Source organism: Heteronotia binoei, chromosome 13 (assembly GCF_032191835.1).
Source record: "Heteronotia binoei isolate CCM8104 ecotype False Entrance Well chromosome 13, APGP_CSIRO_Hbin_v1, whole genome shotgun sequence".
Classification (NCBI taxonomy): Eukaryota; Metazoa; Chordata; class Lepidosauria; order Squamata; family Gekkonidae; genus Heteronotia; species Heteronotia binoei.
In genome coordinates, this window is record NC_083235.1 from 68,303,013 (window position 1) to 68,322,761 (window position 19,749).

At 46.2% G+C, this 19,749-nt stretch overlaps 1 protein-coding gene across 1 annotated transcript in view; it reads left to right on the forward strand.

Moving 5' to 3' along the window:
- Positions 1-431: 431 nt before the first annotated feature.
- MYO15B (myosin XVB) overlaps positions 432-19,749 on the forward strand; it is a 121,880-nt gene continuing 102,562 nt past the window's right edge. The window contains exons 1-4 of the mRNA XM_060253031.1: positions 432-473; positions 2,247-2,395; positions 4,860-4,905; positions 16,301-16,418. Coding sequence (XP_060109014.1) covers positions 4,865-4,905; positions 16,301-16,418 — 159 coding nt within the window. The 5' untranslated portion in view covers positions 432-473; positions 2,247-2,395; positions 4,860-4,864. The remainder of the gene's footprint in view (positions 474-2,246; positions 2,396-4,859; positions 4,906-16,300; positions 16,419-19,749) is intronic.

Genomic DNA, 19,749 nt, shown 5'->3' on the forward strand with positions numbered 1-19,749 from the left:
GAACACAGACCTGTTTGCAGGTTTCTAAACCTGCAGGAGCTCTAAAACTTCATGGTGACTGTGGGGGTGGGGCTTCCCCCACCGGCCAGCTGGCTGGGGGTGGGGGGAAGCCTGTAAAAACAGGAGATCCCCCACTGGGACCTGGGGATTGGGAAACCTATGGTAGAGCTTGCGAAAGAAAGAAGGATGTGGGGGTGCAAAGGTAGGCATGGGGGGCTGGTGGTGAGTAGATGAGGGCACCAGTCACTCTCAGCCCAGGGCCTGCTAAAACCAGGAACAGGCACTGAGGATTTCTATAGGTTAATGTAATGGACTGCACAGGGCTTGTATTGACAGAAAATTCAGAAGTTCAATTTTAAAAGCCAATGTGAGCAATGGAAAATCTGGCTTTACAGGTACACAAGTTTCTGGATAAAAATCATGATCAACTACGACCAGAAATCCTGGATATTTTTTTCCAGAGCCATCTAAAGGTACAGTGAATGGTATAGGCTTCTTATTGTGCCTCTGCATATGGGCCATGTAGATTCCTCTCTGGACTGCACAGTCATAAGAACATAAGAACATAAGAGAAGCCATGTTAGATCAGGCCAATGGCCCATCCAGTCCAACATTCTGTGTCACACAGCGGCCAAATATATATATATATATATATATACACACACACACACACACACAAACTGTGGCTAATACATAGTCCAAATACATAGAATTACTTCTGACATTTCTATGCATAAGAGTCAGTTAAGTGCATGCCAGTTTCAAAATATGCCATGTTTAGTTGCCAAGATCCAACAGAAAAAAATCACATGGCTCTACATTGGTCCAGGATAGATGTGTACTTAAGGTAGTTTTCTTTTGGGATGATTTTGGGATGGACGCCATGGGTTATTTGCACTGAGTTCAGTGCTTTTGGGATGGTTTTTTTTTATGGAAGCCATTGCCATGTGGGTTATTTGGGCTGAGTTCCTGCTTCCCCACAGCACTGTGGTATATTTATATACCTCCCTGGGGTTTCCTGACCTTTCTCAAATCTGCTTTGCTGCAGAGTTTTGGGAAAATTTGGAAAACAAACGTGAAGAGTTGGTAAACTGGACCAACTCTCTTTATTCTCTCTGTCCAGCCTGGATAGCTGCTGTGTGGGTGGGCAAATCCAGATTTTTATGGTGTTGCCCACATGGCAACCATTTTCTCTGTCCCTTTAGTGACTTTGGGGGGGGGGCTTTTTAAACTGGCAACTGCATATTGTTATACCATTATAATCATATGAACATATGAAGAACATATGAAGCTGCCTTATACTGAATCAGACCCTTGGTCCATCAAAGTCAGTATTGTCTACTCAGACTAGCAGCGGCTCTCCAGGGTCTCAAGCTGAGATTTTTCACACCTATTTGCCTGAACCCTTTTTTGGAGATGAACCTGGGACCTTCTGCTTACCAAGCAGATGCTTTACCACTGAGCCACCATCCCTCCCTAATCAGGGCTTTTTTTTTTTAGCAGGAACTCCTTTGCATTTTAGGCCACATACCTCTAATGTAGCCAATCCTCCTGGAGCTTACAGTAGGCCCTGTAAGAAGAGCCTTGTAAGCTCTTGGAGGATTGGCTACATCAGGGGTGTGTGGCCTAATATGAAAAAAAAAAAGCCCTGGTTATATGTGTATCATATTCTCTGAAAAAGTAACTCTCTAACTACCTTCATTACTGAGATGAAAGGAGGATGGTATATCTTTGCATCAGAAATGGCTGGAGACTTACTTATTAAAAAGAGAAAGCTGGGAATTCAGAGAACCAGGTATAACACTGTTGTGAGCCGCCCCGAGCCTGCTTCGGTGAGGAGGGTGGGATATAAAGCTGAGAAATAAATAAATAAATAAATAACTTTGTAGCAATGCTGTGGATTTGCCATTTTTTTAAAATGGAGAACACTGAAGTCAAATGTCTGTAGTTATGCAAGTTCTGTATAGGTTTTATCTATAGGCATCTTTTTTTTTTCTATAGGCATCTTGATTACTCCTATATAAGATATTTTGGACCTGTGGCAACTTAAGTAAATAATATAATTCTATTGTAAAGTGCCATGAGAAAGGCTTGAGGATGAAACAGATTTTTCATCCACTAGATTCAAGCCCTTGTCTGGATAGAGAGGATAAAGAGAGCTGGTCCAGTTTGCCAGCTCTTTAAAACTGTTTCCAAATTTGTTTTAAGCTTTATGTGTTCTGCTTTCTTTTGCTATTTCTTCAAAGCTGGTATCCAGCATTTTCCAGAGAGTCAAAGAACATCAGGTCATTCAGAAGGAGCCAGGAAGTAAATGCCAAGGGCTGAAGCAACCGTCTTTTACACTAGTATCCAGACTCCAGCAGTCCTTGCAAGATCTCACGACTAAGTTGAACAGGTGAGGAAATTTAGTGATGTCACCATTTTCTGAGGCAATTTTAACATAGTAATTTTGCTATGTTTGGAACGTGGGAGCATGAAGACAAGGAAATAGGAGATCAAAGAGAGAAATAAATGTGGCCACAGACTCTTGGAATATGAGTATGTGAACAAGCTGCCTTCTACTGAATTGGACCATTGGACATTGGAGTCGGTATTGTCTGCTCTGACTGATAGCTGCTCTCCAGCATCTCAGACTGATGTATTCCACATCACTTACTACCTCATCTTTTAAAGAGGAGGTGTGGATGACTGAAGCTGGGACCTTCTGTATGACCAAGGAGATGTTCTACCACAGGCACAGCTCCTTCCATGACTATAATTCTGAACACACTTGTTCAATTCCTCACCCGCTGGAAGTCATATGGAACCATGTCTCTATTTAAAGAGATGGATATAATGGCTGGAGCCATACTTGTGAACTCACCCAGAGGAGTCTCAGAGTGGCTTACAATTGCCTTCCCTTCCTCTCCCTACAACCGACACCCTGTGAGGTAGGTGGGGCTGAGGGAGCTCTGAATGTATTGTGACTGACCCAAGATCACCTAGCTGGCTGCATGTGGAGGAAGAGTGGGGAATCCAACTTGGTTCTCCAGATTAGTCTCTGCTGCTCTTAACTATTACACCACAGCTGTCTCTCTATACTAACATGAGAGCCAGTCTGATGTAGTGGTTAAGAGTGGCAGACTCTAATCTGGAGAATCAAGTTTGATTCCTCACTGCTCCACAAAAAGCCTGCAGAGTGACCTTGGGCCAGTCATAGTCCTCTCAGAACTCTCTCAGCCTCACATATATCACAAGGTGCATGTTGTGGGTGTTGGAAATACGTATCTGTTTTGAATGTCCTTTGCAATGTTCTTAAGTTTCAGTCATTATAGGGTTAACACTGTGCCTGATTCCCTATTCTTTGTATGACCTAGGAATAGGCTTGCCAATCCCCAGGTCCCAGTGGGGGTTCTTCCGCTTTCCCAGGCTGCTGAGCACTTCATTATTCCCTGTGTGGAGATTGTTTCTCATAGGGTATAATGGGGAATTCATCTGGAGATTTCGGGGGCTCTGGGGGAGCTGTTCTTTGAGGTAGAGGCACCAAATTTTCAGTATAGTATCTAGTGCCTCTCCCCGAAGTACCCCCCCCCCAAGTTTCAAAATGATTGGACCAGGGGGTCAAATTCTATGAGCCCCAAAAGAAGGTGCCCCTATCCTTCATTATTTCCTATGGAAGGAAGACATTTAAAAAGGTGTGCTGTCCCTTTAAATGTGATGGCCAGAACTCCCTTGGAGTTCAGTTGTGCTTGTCACACCCTTGTTCTTGGCTCCGCCCCCAATTTCTCCTGGCTCCACCCCCAAAGTCTCCTGGCTCCACCCCTGAAGTCCCCAGATATTTCTTGAATTGGACTTGGCAACCCTACCGAGGAAGAAGATACTGACTGCTATCAATCAAGGTCTAGAAGCTGGAAAACCTGTTTTGTTTGGTCAGTTACAGGTGACTTCCCTTGTTCAGGCAGAGAGTTCAAGAAGAAGGAGGAAGTAGTCTCCATTAAGCACATGATCTTCTAGTGTGAGAATGTAGTTCTATAGTGTTTGTTATTTTCACCTCCCAGTACCCTTTCCCTGTAGTAATAAATATGTTTTTGCTTTTTCATGTTAAATGCCTCTCAATGATTAATTGATTCAGTGATCCATCGCACTGTTTGAGATAAAGAAATAAAATTTCAAACAGAATTCCCTAACAGTGGGGAGAGGAGGGGAATGCAATTGAAATCAGTTTTGGGACTCCTTAGGGTAGAGCAGGGCTTTTTTTGTAGGAGAAATGCCTTTGCATATCAGGTCACACACCCCTGATGTACCCAATCACCCAAGAGCTTACAGGGCTCTTCGTACAGGGCCTACTGTAAGTTCCTGGAGGATTGGCTACATCAGGGGGTGTGGCCTAATATGCAAAGGAGGTCCTGCTACAATTCCTTACAGGGCTCTTTGTACAGGGCCTGCTGTAAGCTCCAGGAGGATTGGCTACATCAGGGGGTGTGGCCTAATATGCAAAGGAGGTCCTGCTACAATTCCTTACAGGGCTCTTTGTACAGGGCCTGCTGTAAGCTCCAGGAGGATTGGCTACATCAGGGGGTGTGTGGCCTGATATGCAAAGGAATTCCTGCTGCAAAAGAAGCCCTGGGGTAGAGAAAGGCAGGTTATAAAAAGCTGCTTCTTCTTCTACACCGAGGAAAGGATTCGGGGGTGGAGCAACTGTTCAACTGCTGCTTAAGAAGTTGTGCACCTATTTTCCTGCATTTAAGCAACTATTTCTTGTCCTTTCCCACTTCCCACATATATAGCAGTCTTTGCAATCTATGTAGATAGTTAACAAGTCAAGACAATATGCTCAGATTAGTTTTTGCTATTTTTCTTTTTCTTTTTACACATCACAGGAGCCATGTTTTCTTTGTTCGGTGCCTCAAACCCAATTCCAGAATGGTAAGCAAGCTGTTGCGTTTACAAGGTGTGGTCCATCACTGAAAGTGCATTGAGTTATTGTCAATACGCTACAGGTGTCCCCAGAAATCATCGCTCTCCCCAGCGCCTTATGCTTACGTTATGCTGAACGTTACCAGCCTATTTGTGGTCTATGACTTGTTGCCAATGATGTGGACCATGGTTTTTGTCAATTCTGTAATCATGAGATTATCTAGTTTGGATGTCGTTTGTTTGACGTTTTGTAAGGTTTCTTAACGTCGTGAGCCGCTCAGAGCCCGCTTGTGGGATAGGGCGGAGTATGAATTGATAAATTAAATTAAAATTTCATTAAATACTGCTCTTGCATTATGCAAGTCGTTAAACGGGCATATTCTCCATAAACATGTTTCAGATAAAATACTTTATCCTAAACTATCCTGGGTTAGGATGTATGGATTGGTCATGGAGCATCACTTGCTGGGTCAGAAGTCCCTATAGAGCTACCTCTTTCTTGCTCCTTTTTGGTGTAGTGGTTAAGTGTGCGGAGCCAGTTTGGTGTAGTGGTTAAGTGTGCGGACTCTTATCTGGGAGAACCAGGTTTGATTCCCCCCTCCTCCACTTGCACCTGCTGGAATGGCCTTGGGTCAGCCATAGCTCTGGCAGAGGTTGTCCTTGAAAGGGCAGCTGCTGGGAGAGCCCCCTCCAGCCCCACCCACCTCACAGGGTGTCTGTTGTGAGGGGAGAAGACATAGGAGATTGTAAGCCACTCTGAGTCTCTGATTCAGGGAGAAGGGCGGGATATAAATCTGCAATTCTTCTTCTTCTTTTGGAAGTTCTTGCGACCGGTGCACATACCTAGAGAGCAGGAGCTCTGTGCATCCGGTCTGTTTGTACTATGCGGAGAAAAGCAGCAGATTAGCAAGGGTTGTCGCAACGGTGCGGAGGATTCCTCCATGGGCCTCATTATGATACACCTCCAGTTGCTTAGTCGGTGCTCCCTCCCTGCCTCTGACTCTCTCAATCCGTTGCCCAAATTCCTGGCCTTGAAATTAGTGAAGTCTGTATTGGAGATACCTATTAGTTAATATAGCATAGTCAAAGAAGCATGGCATCATGGGCAGTAAATGAACTTCAAATCAATATGTTGCTGAAAGGTAAAGCTTACATTTACTGAGGTTCACATTCTTGTTGCAGTGGAAAGGAGACAGAAGCCTAATCTAAAGAATGTTATTCCCTGTTACAAATGTTACACATCATGTGTGTGCAAGTAAGATTGCATAGCTTCTGCAGGAGAGACCTAGGTAGGGTTGCCAATCCCCAGGTGGGGGCAGGGGATCCCCTCGGTTTGGGGGCCCTCCCCCCGCTTCAGGATCGTCAGAAAGCTGGGGGAGGTGAGGGAAATGTCTGCTGGGAACTCTGTTATTCCCTAGGGAGATTTATTCCCATAGAAAATCATAGAGAATTGATCCGCGGGTATCTGGGGCTATTGGGGGGGCTGTATTTTGGGGTAGAGGCACCAAATTTTCAGTATAGCATCTAGTGCCTCTCCCCAAAATACCCCCCAAGTTTCAAAAAGGTTGGACCAGGGGGTCCAATTCTATGAGCCCCAAAAGAAGGTGCCCCTATCCTTCATTATTTCCTATGGAAGAAAGGCATTGAAAAGGTGTGCCGTCCCTTTCAATGTGATGGCCAGAACTCCCTTTGGAGTTCAATTATGCTTGTCACAGCCTTGATCTTGGCTCCACCCCTAATGTCCCTTGGCTCCACCCCTAATGTCTCCTGGCTCCACCCCCAAAGTCCCCAGTTATTTCTTGAATTGGACTTGGCAACCCTAGGCCTAGGGATGCCAGTCCCCAGGTAGGGGTAGGGGATCCCCTGATTTCATGGGCTTTTGCTCTCTGCCAGCCAGCTGTCCAGTGGGGGAAGCACTGCCCCTAACAGCAACCACCAGTGGCCACCCTTCTCCCTCTCTCCTGTGAGTCCTTAACCCTTTAGCTGATTGGCAGGAGCACATGGCCCACTGATCAGCTGAAGGACTCTTAAATCTTGTGTGTGTGGGGGGGGAGAGGGATGGCTGCTGGCTGCACATCTGAACTCCAAGCAACAAATTCACTGCTTGGAGTTCAGGTATGTGTGGCTCCCCCTTGCAAAAAGCATTTAAAGGGTCTCACGCTTGGAGTTCAGGTACGTGTGGGCCTGCAGCGAGGGCTACCTGCGCCTGAATTCCATGCAGCAAATTCACCACTTGAAATTCAGGCATGCGGGGCACCACATGCCTGTTTGCAAAAAAAAAATCTAAAGGGAAGGTTCCCTTTAAATGGTTCTGGCAAGCTGGCTCCAACAGTGCCTTCTATCTATGGCAAGGTCCATACACCCTCCACTATGAGATATCTCCTGACTAAACAGTCCTGCATTGCTGTGTAGTGCCTGAGGCAAAGCCAGGGTGAAGGGAAGGTTAGCAAAGAGGGTGATTCTTTTCCATGACCAATATGTGTCCTGTCCAGTGTGCCTTTTGCCCGACCTTTGACTCATTGATCCTATTTATTTTAAACTTTAGCTGCCAAACGTCTTTGACACAGAATATGTGGCTTGCCAACTAAGGCATTCTGGGATTTTGGAGGCCATATGCATCAGGAAGGAAGGTTATCCCATTCGCATCCCATTCCGCCACTTCCTGATCAGGTGAAGCTGTTTCAAAGGCCCTTTCTGCATATGGTTTTCTCTGATCTCTCCCCACATCTCCATCACTTCAAAAAATTGTTTCTACATACACTCCTGTACTTACCTACCTCTCCTGTTGGATTTTATTTTTCCTTCTACATCTGTTTTCAAGCATTCAGCAGTCATCCCACTTTCCCTCCGCTGCATATCCCCCATTTTCAAGAGTGGTTTTTCAAAGAAGTATTTCCCTTTCCTCCTTGAATTCAAACCATAATAGCATGCATATACTTTTTTCCCAGGTCATTTGGCTCCACCCATACCCTTCCTTATAAACCCTCCTTTCTCTCACATCTGTTAAGCAATCAACACTAGATGTAACTCTGATGTTCACTGACTCACCCGTCATTCATGCGTAATTACTGTACTTTCCCACTCTGTGCACACCTGCACGCTTGCTCTAAAGTTACCTGGGGGGGGGGGTGTTTGGAATGAATGGTGGGCTATGAAGGGGTGAGGGGAAGGAAAAGACCTATTGGTAGTGTGCTGGGGGAAAGAGGAAGAGTGAGAGAGCCCAAAAGGGGAGTGCTGCGACCAACTGATAACTTGAACAACATGAACATCAAACCATTGAATAAACAGAATGCATAATCCACATAGAATTAAAAATCTGATATAAGACTTGTATAAGCAGAATGAAAGCAAAAGAACTGAATTAATCTCATCCCAGTGTGAAAATCAGGGGCAAAGACTTGATGCAAAAAGTGCAAGAGTCTAGTTGTGAATATTCTTCTTTGGACCTGTCGGGGATTTGGAGCTGTTTTTAGGGTTTAGGGGTCTCTCATCTGCCAGAGGGATTGGGCTTCATGCTGTCACTCGGATGCTGTATCTTGGACTGAAAGTCAGTGCTTGGTTCTCTATTTTGACATTTGTGGGAGATGGCCCTGGGAACATATTCCCATCTTTTTAAAAAAAAAACAATGGAAGGCAGAAAGATCCCAGATCTTAAGGAATAGAAGAACAAACGATATGGATATGTGATAATGGCAAAATTAACATTTTATATTCACAATAAACTGGTTTCAGAATTTCAAGAAACATGGAAAGTATTTTTTGATTATATAGCTGAGAATTAGAAATAATCTCAAGTTAAAACTGAGAACAGAGAAGAGGCTATATATGTCTGCTATGTCTGTTAAATTAAAATATTAGATATGAAGATAGTTGTCAAAGAAATTTAAATGGAGGTATGCACACACTTTAGAGCAGTGGTCCCCAACCTTTTTGGCACCAGGGACCAGCCCCAGGGCCGGCAGGGTGGGGGCACTGAATTCTGGCTCCCTGTCCCACCCCACACAGTGCCATGAAGCCTCGCCCCCTCCCCCAGCACCTCCTCCTCCTCCCTCCGTTTTTGCAACGTTAAGGCTGGGGAAGGGGGTGTGAAGTGCTTTCCGGGCTCTGTAAAGGCAGAGCCCACCCCAGCTGATCAGCTGATTGGGGGGGAAACCACGGTTTAATTGCGGCGGCGGCAGCAGCAGCCAGCTGAAAGAGCCTCGCTCCCCTTGCCTCCTTCCCACTTCCTTCCCTAGGGTTGCCAAGTCCAATTAAAGAAAAATCTGGGGACTTTGGGGCGGAGCCAGGAGACTTTGGGGGTGGAGCCAGGAGACATTGGGGGTGGAGCCAAGAACAAGGATGTGACAAGCATAATTGAACTCCAAGGGAGTTCTGGCCATCACATTTAAAGGGACAGCACACCTTTTAAAATGCCTTTCTTCCATAGGAAATAATGAAGGATAGGGGCACCATCTTTTGGGGCTCATAGAATTGGACCCTCTGGTCCAATCATTTTGAAACTTGGGGGGTATTTTGGGGAGAGGCATTAGATGCTATACTAAAAATTTGGTGCCTCTGCCTCAAAAAATAGACCCCCCCCGAGCCCCCAATACCCACGGATGAATTCCCTATTATTCCCTACGGGAATCATTCTCCATAGGGAATAATAGAGTGCCCAGTAGACATTTTCCTCCCCCCCACGCTTTCTAAAGGGGGGGAGGGCCTCCAAACCAGGGAATCCCCTGCCCCCTCCCTCTCACACACACAAATACTTACCAGATCTTCTTCCGGAGAACTCTTGCTGTGAAAACGAAAGCAAAAGAAAGGGAGGGGCCGTTCTCCCAAGCTCTTCCTGCTTTCTGCCCAGCCTTAAAGGGGCATACATTTTACAAACGGCTCAGGAGCTCTATAATAACATGAAGCCTACAGGTATGTTCTCCCCCCCCTCCACCCCTCACCCCCCCGCTTCCAGATTTTTGAAGAGCGGGAGATGAGGCTGCGAACCCAGGGGTCTCCTGCCAGAGCGGGAGGGTTGGGAAGCCTATCCTTCCCCCACCCAGGAAGGAAGTGGGAAGGAGGCAAGGGCAGCACAGCTTTTTCAATGGGCCGCTGCTGCCACAGTTTCACCACAGTTTCCCCGCCGATCAGCTGATCAGTGGGGGGGGTCAGCCTTTAGAGTCCGGAAGTTGCTTCGTGGCCTCTTCCCCAGCCTTAACATTGCAAAAATGGAGGGAGGAGGAGGAGGCGCCTTGGGGGGGAGGCGAGGCTGGGCAGCCCAGTCACTAATAGGCCATGGCCCGGTACCAGTCTGTGGCCAGGGGGTTGAAGACCCCTGCTTTAGAGCAGGGTGTCAAACTCATTTGTTATGAGGGCTGAATCTGACATAAATGAGAACTTGTCGGGGCAGGGCTATGTGTGTACCTATTTAAGATTAGGTAGCGGAGTAGGCTTCCCAATCCCCAGGTGCCAGCGAGGGATCCTCCGTTTTTACAGGCTTCCCCCCCACCCCCAGCCAGCTGGCCGGCAGGGGAAGCCCCGCCCCCACAGTCACCATGTAGCTTTAGAGCTCCGGCAGGTTTAGAAACCTGCACACAGCTCCGTTTTTAAAATGTGTGCCTTTAAAGCTGAGCAGGAAGCAGGAAACAGGAAGTGCTTCATGGGAAAGGGTCAGTAACAGTTTCGTCAGAGAACAGCCTCTCCCTTTGTTTTGCTTTCGTTTCAGAGCAAGTAAAGTTGTGCAGGAACCAGACCCAGTAAGTGTTTGTGTGTGAGAGAGGGAGGGGGCAGGGGATTCCCTGATTTGGAGGCCCTCCCCCTGCTTTAGAAAGCAGTGGGGGGGGGGAGGGAAATGCCTACTGGGCACTCTATTATTCCCTGTGGAGAACGATTCCCATAGGGAATAATGGGGAATTGAAACGCGGGTATTGGGGGCTCCGGGGGGCTGTTTTTTTAGGTACAGGCACCAAAGTTTTGGTATAGCATCTAGTGCCTCTCCCCAAAATACCCCCCAAGTTTCAAAACGATTGGACCAGGGGGTCCAATTTTATGAGCCCCAAATAAGGTGCCCCTATCCTTCATTATTTCCGATGGAAGGAAGGCATTTAAAAAGGTGTGCTGTCCCTTTAAATGTGATGGCCAGAACTCCCTTGGAATTCGATTATGCTTGTCACACCCTTGTTCCTGGCTCCACCCCCAATGTCTCCTGGCTCCACCCCCGAAGTCCCCAGATATTTCTTGAATTGGACTTGGCAACCCTATAGCAGAGAGCTAAACTTTATAAAGGACACAGACAACACAAACTAACAATCACCAGACCCTGACTTGTGATTCTTTTAATCTGCTAAAAAACATTTCCATGATTTTGCATACTAATTTACTGCTCACTTTCTCTATATTTAGGACTGCTTGCCATTCCATCCTATTGTCTGATGAAGTGTGCTTGTAGCACATGAAAGCTTACATTCTGAATAAAACTTTGCTGATCTTAACGGTGCAACTTGACTCCTGCTTTGTTCCACAGACAAACACAATTAAAGATTTTTTTTAAAAAAATGCTTAAAATAAAACATGCTTAAAACATTAGCACTTGTTGGTCTTAAAGGTGCTTTCTTTGGCAAAGGAAGCTCTGGCTCTTTCCTCTCATCCCCAGGGAACCAGAAGGGGGAGGAGCCTCAGCCAATAGAAGGAAGAGAGGCTTGGCTCAATAGCTGTGCTATGTGATTGAGAGAGCCTGGCAAAGCAAGATCTGCCATCCCCCTTTCCTCCCCAAGGGATGAGCCTCAGCCAATGGAGAAAATAGAGGTTTTGCTCTGTAGTTCCTGTGCAATTGAGCAAGCCTTGCAAAGCAAGCTGTTATGCAAAAGGAAGCAAGAGAGCGGGAGAAGGAATAAGACAACAGCCAGTTGCTCAGGAGCCTGATAGGAGCCCTCTGGGGGGCTTGATTCGGCCCCCTGGCCTCATGTTTGACACACCTGCTTTAGAGCTTATCTATAAATACTCTTGATTTACACACACACATACACACACTCACGTTTTGTCTGATGAAGTCTGCTTAAGAGCCTACAAAAGCTTACATTCTAAATAAAACTTACTTGGTCTTAAAGGTGCACTTGTCTACTGCTTTGTTTTACAGTATGACACAGTTAATTGTATATGTTTAAGCTATTCTTCTGGATCTAGTAGATGTAGTTGACCATTGCAGATGACTATCTGCGTTGTGTGTATTATTTAGATGATTGTTGTTGTTTGTAGTTTTGTGCTTGTGTTGCAAATTAAAATAATTTTTAAAAGTTACTTTTTAACCCAGGGGTCCTCAACCTTTTTAAATAGGGGGCCAGTTCACTGTCCCTCAGACTGTTGGAGGGCCGGACTGTTGTGGTGGCTGCCGTTACTGTACAAGGCCGCGGGCCGTCAGTTCTCCGTCTTCTGCATCTCTCTCCCTTCCCCACACCACACACCCCAGCCTGGGAACTCACCTCACCTCGGTATCGCCTCACACTCTGTCTCTGCCGCCTCAGCCCAGTGCTGGAAGTGTGCATTGCTAACGCGAGTTTAGGTCGAACGTCACTTCCGGTCTGATTTTGCCATAACCCGGCGGGCCGCATAAACGTCCTCAGCGGGCCGCATCTGGCCCACGGGCCGTAGGTTGAGGACCCCTGTTTTAACCTGTAGCTTAGCATGACAAACACCATTCCAGGAAATTAGGTGGACAGAAACACCTCTAAGAAAAAGGTGTTCTCCGTTTAATCCCTGCCTGAGGAGAAATAGAGCCGTTAACAGACTGTACATTTATTGCCTCGGGATGGTGGACTCACACCGTCATTCTCCATTTCTGACGTGTGAATTGCCTTTGCTGTTTTCCCGCAAAACTGATGCTATCCAGACCAAACTTGCTATTCTTTCAATTTGTTTATTTCACTGTCTTTCCTCTGGATTCTAACTTTGTTCCATTTTCATGCTTAACCGCTGCCCACCAGCTATATATAGCACTGCTCACTTTACCCCATTTCATCGTCTGACGAAGTGCGCATGCACACGAAAGCTTACATTCTGAATAAAACTTTGTTGGTCTTAAAGGTGCCACTGGAATCCAACTTGGTTCTGTTGCATCAGACCAATATGATTGCCCACCGGAATCTATTTGCAGTCAAAGTCTAGAGAGGGTTTCAGTTTTGCAAGCCGAAATTATTTTTTCACAGCTGTTGCCTCTGTGATTGTTGCAGGCATTATGGGTGTTCTCCAAATAACATTGCAGTCATATTTAACTTCCAGCCAAAAAGGCCTCCAAACCAGCTTATCATAAAAGAGTGTTAAAATGTGTACAAAATAATGTCAGTAATAGAAACAAGAATAAGAAAAGCATGAAACGTAAGAGCTGCTAGATCTTAAAGACATTCCTATAGTGAAAGTCTTGATCAGCTCCCTCAAGACAGAGAAGGATCCTGTCTTCTGGCCAGGTGTTCAAGAGAACCGATTCCACAATGGAGAAGACTCTCTTGCTGGTGGTCACCTGTGACACCTGAGAAGATAGGGGCCACTGTAGTCCCTTTTGTATGGATCTTATGACATTAAGAGGTATTGTATGGAGTGAAGGCAGATATCCAGGACCAAGGCTGTTTAGAGCTGTAAAGCTTAGAAGCAACACTTTGAACTGTGCTCAGAATCTCATGGTTGACCAGTGGAATTGATTGAGAGCTGGAGTTGTGTTCTGTTCATCCATCAATCTATGTCTCTCTCTCTCGGCTTGGCTTCGCGAACGGAGATTTAAGAAGGGTGCAATAGTCCACGTCTACTGCAGGCTCGCTGGTGGCTGACAAGACCAATGCGGGACAGGCAGGTCTGGCCACAGTGGCTGCAGGGAAAAGTCTGATTTAGGGTTGGTGCTGTAGCAGTGCGATTCTTCCTCAATCTCCTTTTGTCCTCAAGACCAGCTATGCGTGCGTTCTCAAAAGAAGAGACAGCCTGGTGGATGGTGTGCCTCCATGCTTTGCGATCTGAGGCTAGGTCAGACCACTGGTGATGGTTGATGCGACAGGTGCCAAGGGATTTCTTCAAGGAGTCCTTGTACCTCTTCTTTGGTGCCCCTCTATTTCGATGGCCAGTGGAGAGTTCGCCATACAGGGCAATCTTGGGAAGGCGGTGGTTTTCCATCCTAGAAATATGCCCTGCCCAGCGCAGCTGCATCTTCAACAGCAGTGCCTCGATGCTGGTAACCTCCGCCCGCTTGAGAACTTCAGTGTTGGTCACAAAGTCACTCCAGTGGATGTTGAGGATGGTGCGAAGGCAGCGCTGATGAAATCACTCAAGGTGTCGCAGGTGATGACTATATAAAACCCATGATTTGGAGCCGTAGATGAGGGTTGTCATCACAACCGCTTTGTAAACATTGATCTTTGTGCCTTTTTTCAGATGCTTGTTGCTCCACACTCTTTTGTGCAGTCGGCCAAATGCACGGTTTGCCTTTGCCAGCCTGTTGTCAATCTCCTTGTCGATCTTGGCATCTGAGGAGATGATGCACCCCAGGTAGCTGAACTGCTGGACTGTCTTCAGAACTGATTCACCCACAGTGATGCAGGGAGGGTGATAATCTTCCTGGGGTGCAGGCTGGTGGAGAACTTCTGTCTTCTTCAGACTAACTTCTAGGCCGAATAGCTTGGCAGCCTCTGCAAAGCAGGACGTCATATGCTGCAGAGCTGATACCGAGTGCAGCAGCATCAGCAAACAGTAGCTCTCGGATGAGTTTTTCCATTGTCTTGGAGTGGGCCTTTAGTCGCCTCAGGTTGAACAGGCTGCCATCGGTACAATAGCGGATGTAGACACCATCATCATCATCTAGATCTACTGCGGCTCTTTGAAGCATCATGCTAAAGAAGATCGTAAAGAGAGTTGGCGCGAGAACGCAGCCTTGCTTTACACCTGTGCCTATTGGGAAGGGCTCCGAGAAGTCGTTGCAGTGTCTGACTTGGCCTCGCTGGTCTTCGTGTAGCTGGATGATCATGCTGAGGAACCTTGGGGGACATCCTAAACGTTCCAAGATTTGCCACAGGCCTTTCCTGCTAACGGTATCGAAAGCTTTGGTAAGGTCGACAAAAGTCACATACAGAGCCTTGTTCTGTTCCCTGCATTTCTCTTGGAGCTGCCTGAGAACAAATACCATGTCGGTGGTGCTCCTGTTAGCTCTGAAGCCGCACTGGCTCTCTGGGAGGAGTTCTTCTGCAATGGTGGGCACCAGTCTGTTCAGGAGTATTCTGGCAAGGATTTTGCCTGCGATGGAAAGCAGGGTTGCAGTCAATCTATGTACCATATTCTAAAAAGGTAAAGGTAGTCCCCTGTGCAAGCACCAATCATTTCTGATTCTGTGGTGATGTTGCTTTCACAATGTTTTCACAGCAGACATTTTGCAGGGTGGTTTGCCATTGCCTTCCCCAGTCATCTACACTTGCCCCCCAGCAAGCTGGGTACTCATCTTACCAGCCTCGGAAGGATGGAAGGCTGAGTCAACCTTGAGCCAGTTACCTGAACCCATCTTCCACTGGGATCAAACTCAGGTCATGAGCAGAGCTTAGGATAACAGTACTGCAGCTTTACCACTCTGCGCCATGGGGCTTTCTCTATATTCTAGACCAGTAATAATTTCCTAGCATGGAACTCATTGTTGTTCTGACATCTATTTTGCAGGTTACTAAGTCGTACAGTGGCTGGGACCATATTTCCCTCCAAGCATGGGCAAGGACATACCAGTTGTAGGGAGGAAATGTTTTAAGGCCTGGGCCCCTCCAATTTGCTGTCCCTCTGAAATACTCTGTTGTTTACTTGGCTATCCTCAATGTTTGGGCAGCAGATTATGTAGCTGTAAGGCAGGCTCTTATCCTAAGCAGCAGTCATCGTTGACTGCTTTTTCGCCCTGGACACTGGTGGCAGAATTGTGTTCCTCTCCCTTCTTGGTGCGTGCCTTGCTGTGTGCATTGGCGGTTCGTGCTCCACCCTTTCTCCCCAAACTTTACTCTTTCTCCAGAGATCAGTGATGGTGCTAGGCTTAACCATCATCACCCATGATAGCAGCAAGCTAGTAAAAGCACCCAAAATCTTGTTGGTCTCTGAGCAAGGCCAGAAGGCAAAGGTCGCACTACTCTGTTCTAAACCTGAAGTTCTGACGATCTCAACTCTAGCTCGTCTGCTGCAGACCAACATGGCTAGTAAACCGACGGCGGCAGCAGGAGCGTCTGCCTCTGTTTATTAGTCTGTTTCTCTCTCTTTGGATTTACCCACCCAAGCATCAAAAAACATGCCAGGAGGCTCTGAACACACACCTCCAGAGTAGTGAGTAGTTTGATCTTTAGTTGGCTAAGCGCAGGGGTTGGTTTTTCTCTCCTTTGTATCTCAGTCCCCTGGAATAGCTTTGAAACTGGCTTGGTCTCTTTTTCAGGTATGGTGTCCTGGCCGCTCGGGGGTCGAACTGCTTACCAGAAAGGGACAGTTGTATCACTGTACTGTCACGTGTTGTGGGAGACCTCTCAGACCTCTATCAGGTTGGAATCACCAAGGTAATGTGATCTCAGAGCTTGTCTGGGTTGAAGCCCTGTGTTGCTCAAATGGACGTAGCAGTTGGGTTTTTTAATGCCCTGCTTTTCTCTACCCTAAGGAATCCCAAAGCTGATTACAATAGCCTTTCCTTCCTCTCCCCACAGCAGTCACCTTGTGAGGTAAGTGGGGCTTTGTGCGGAGGACTGGGGAATCAAATCCAGTTCTCCAATCAGAGTCTGCTGCTCTTATCCACTGCACCATGCTGGCTCTTGTCCAAATTAGGAGCGAATCCTGCATGCACCCACCAGTGAGCTACACAGTGTAAAAAAGCAGTTTTTCTAGACCAGGGGTGGGGAACCTTTTTTCTGCCAAGGGCCATTTGGATATTCATAACATCATTCCAGGGCCCAGGGAGACGACATTTCATGTCATTATTCACACCCCAAAGTTTTGTTGGTCACTGTTGCCTCCAAAAATAAAATCTTGTGGGTTTTTTTGTATTTAAATTTTCTCTCATTTGGAGGCCTATTGTCCGAAGGAATGATGGTAGCCTATATATCTAAAAGCCCTTTCGTGGTGGCAAAATGGAGCACCCTGATTGGTTGGGATTGTGTTGCATCAACCTTTAACCCATCAAACCATCGATCAAGGACTGTTGCATTCCATTGGGTGAGGGCTGCGGCTCTGCTTTGCAGAGGAGAAAAAGAATGCCTCCCTCGATTGGCTGAGGGTGGGAGGAGGAGGGAAACAGCCACAGAAAATCTTCCTCCAATTAGTTGAGGGGTCCTTGGTCTTCCTGGTGAGTGTGTAAAAGAGAAGTGAGCAGAGCCCCTCTGTTTGAAGTTGCTCTGCTTTCATTTTCGTGTTAGTCTTAAGAAGTTGGTTGGAATACGGCAGATGGTTACATTCAGCAGTTCTGGTGACTAAATTGCCCCAGTGAGATCACAAGTGCTTGCAAACTGTGTTTATTTGGAGTCTATGGAAGCCAGACTTTGGGGAGGAAAAAGGCCCCAGCTAAAGTTAATGCCATAGAGTCCACCCTCCAAAGTAGCTATTTTCTCCAAGGAGAAAGATCTCTTGTCTGGAGTTAAGTTGTGATACCAGGATATCTTCAGCCTCCTCCTGGAGGTTTCCTACTCTAGGCCTGGCAGCACCCTCTGGGTGGCATGACTTAACTAGGCCTGGTTGCTTGCTCCTGTTCGGAAAATACAGGAAAACAAACACTGTGATAAACTGGCTAACAATATTTAGTAAAACATTTTTTAAAAGTAGGGTTGCTAATCCCCAGGTGAGGGCAGGGGATATCCTGGTTTGGAGGCCCTCCCCTTGCTTCAAGGTAATCAGAAAACAAGGGGGAGGGAGGGAAATGCCTACTGTACTCCAAATAAACACAGTTTGCAACCGTAGACCAATTCCCATAAGGTATAATGAACAATTGATCCATGGGTATCTGTGGCTCTGGGAGGGCTGGTTTTTTAGGTAGAGGCACCAAATTTGCAGCATAGCATCTGACGCCTCTCCTTAAAAGACCTTCCACATTTCAAAAGGATTGGACCAGGGGGTTCCAATTCTGTGAGCCCAAAAGAAGGTGCCCCAATCCTTCATTATTTCCAGTGGAGGGAAGGCATTTAAAAGGTGTGCTGTCCCTTTAAATGTGATGGCCAGAGCTCCCTTTGGCATTCAGTTATGCTTGTCACAACCTTTCTCTTGACTACCACCATGTCTCCTGGCTACACCCCCAAAGCCTCCAGGTATTTCTTGAATTGAACCTGGCAACCCTATTTAAAAGTCATAAATCCGTTTAAACACATTATAAAGAAGTTCAGTTTTACAAGATTGCAAAGAAAAGGCCATCCAATGAGCACCTGGATGTAGGCTTATTTAATCAAAAGTCTTCCTCAGGAGTATTTCTATTTTCTTCAAAGTTATCTGCTTCTTATTACAATTCAGTGTTAATATTGGGAGCCAGCCAGATCTTCTCTAAACAGAGGGCTGGCATTTGGCTCTCTGCAGCCTCTTCATTTTCTTCAGAATTTCTCATCCTGGATTAAAACATGGTGATTATAGTGAGATACAACACAAAGCTGGGTGGAAGTTGATAATTTTTGAAAATTAAATGGGATGGAGAGGTAAGTTCTTGAGTATATATCTTTTGAAATGAATAATTTATATATATATATATATATAAAAATATATATATCATTTCAAAAGATATATATTCAAGAACTTACCTCTCCATCCCATGTTTATATTTATAGTAGGAGCAACCTAGTCCTAAACCTCTTCCCTAACCAGATGCAAAAGCCTTCTGGATTTGGCTGACCAAATGTTCTCTGCATTACATTTATATTTGGAGCCGGCCATTCCTAAACCTCTTTTCTAACCAGATGCAAAAGCCTTCTGAATTTTGATGGCGAAATGCTCTCTCCAAAAAGCTTAAAACCTTATTCTGCTTTAAAGAAAACTATGCTAGATTACGCCATGCGGCTGTGTCTTGGATATTTCTTTCATAAAGGTATAAGACACAGTGATGTAGTAAAGATTCAGTGATATAGTAAAGATTCATATATGATGTTCCATTAGATCCTCAGGGAAATAATAAGTATGTTTTTAAAAAATTTTCAATGCTTCATTCATGTATCACTGAAGGGGATGGTGCTGCAGTTATTTAGTAAATGTAAGAGGGAGAGGAAAATTATGTAGGTTGCAGAGAAAGACTGAGAGGGGGGGGGAGCAGATGGAAAGGTGTAGTCAGAGGGGCAGATAAAGGTAGATTGGTGATTGGCTGGGAAGGAAAGAGGGTTACCAACTCCAGGTTGGGAAGTTCTTGGAGATTTGAGGGGTGGAGTCTGAAGAGGGTGTGGTATGAGGAAGAATAGGAACTCAGACAGGTACAATCCCATAGACTCCACACCCCAAACCAGTCAATTCCTCCTAGGGAACCATTGTTGCCAATCTCCACGTGAGGCCTAGAGATCACTCAGAACTGCAGCTGCTCTCAAGATGGGCAGATATCAGTTCCCCTGAAGAAAATGGCACACTCTGAGTCATTATACCCTGCTGAGGTCACCCCCCCATGACAGGCAGTGTGACATGGTAGTTGGCACTTCAGAGCAGAGTCTGCCAGATCCGGTTTCTTGCTGCGGAAGCTGACTGGGTGATTTCAGACCAGTAACAGACTTTCAGCCTAACCTGCCTCACAGGGTTATTCTGCAGATCAAAAGGGGAAAGAGGAGAATGATGTAAATTGCTTTGGTCCCCACTGCAGAGAAAGACTGCACTTTTCCTAGATAGAGGCTGCAGGAAGGGAGGGAGGAGATGGAAAGCAATCTACCCCCATCTCTTTTGCCC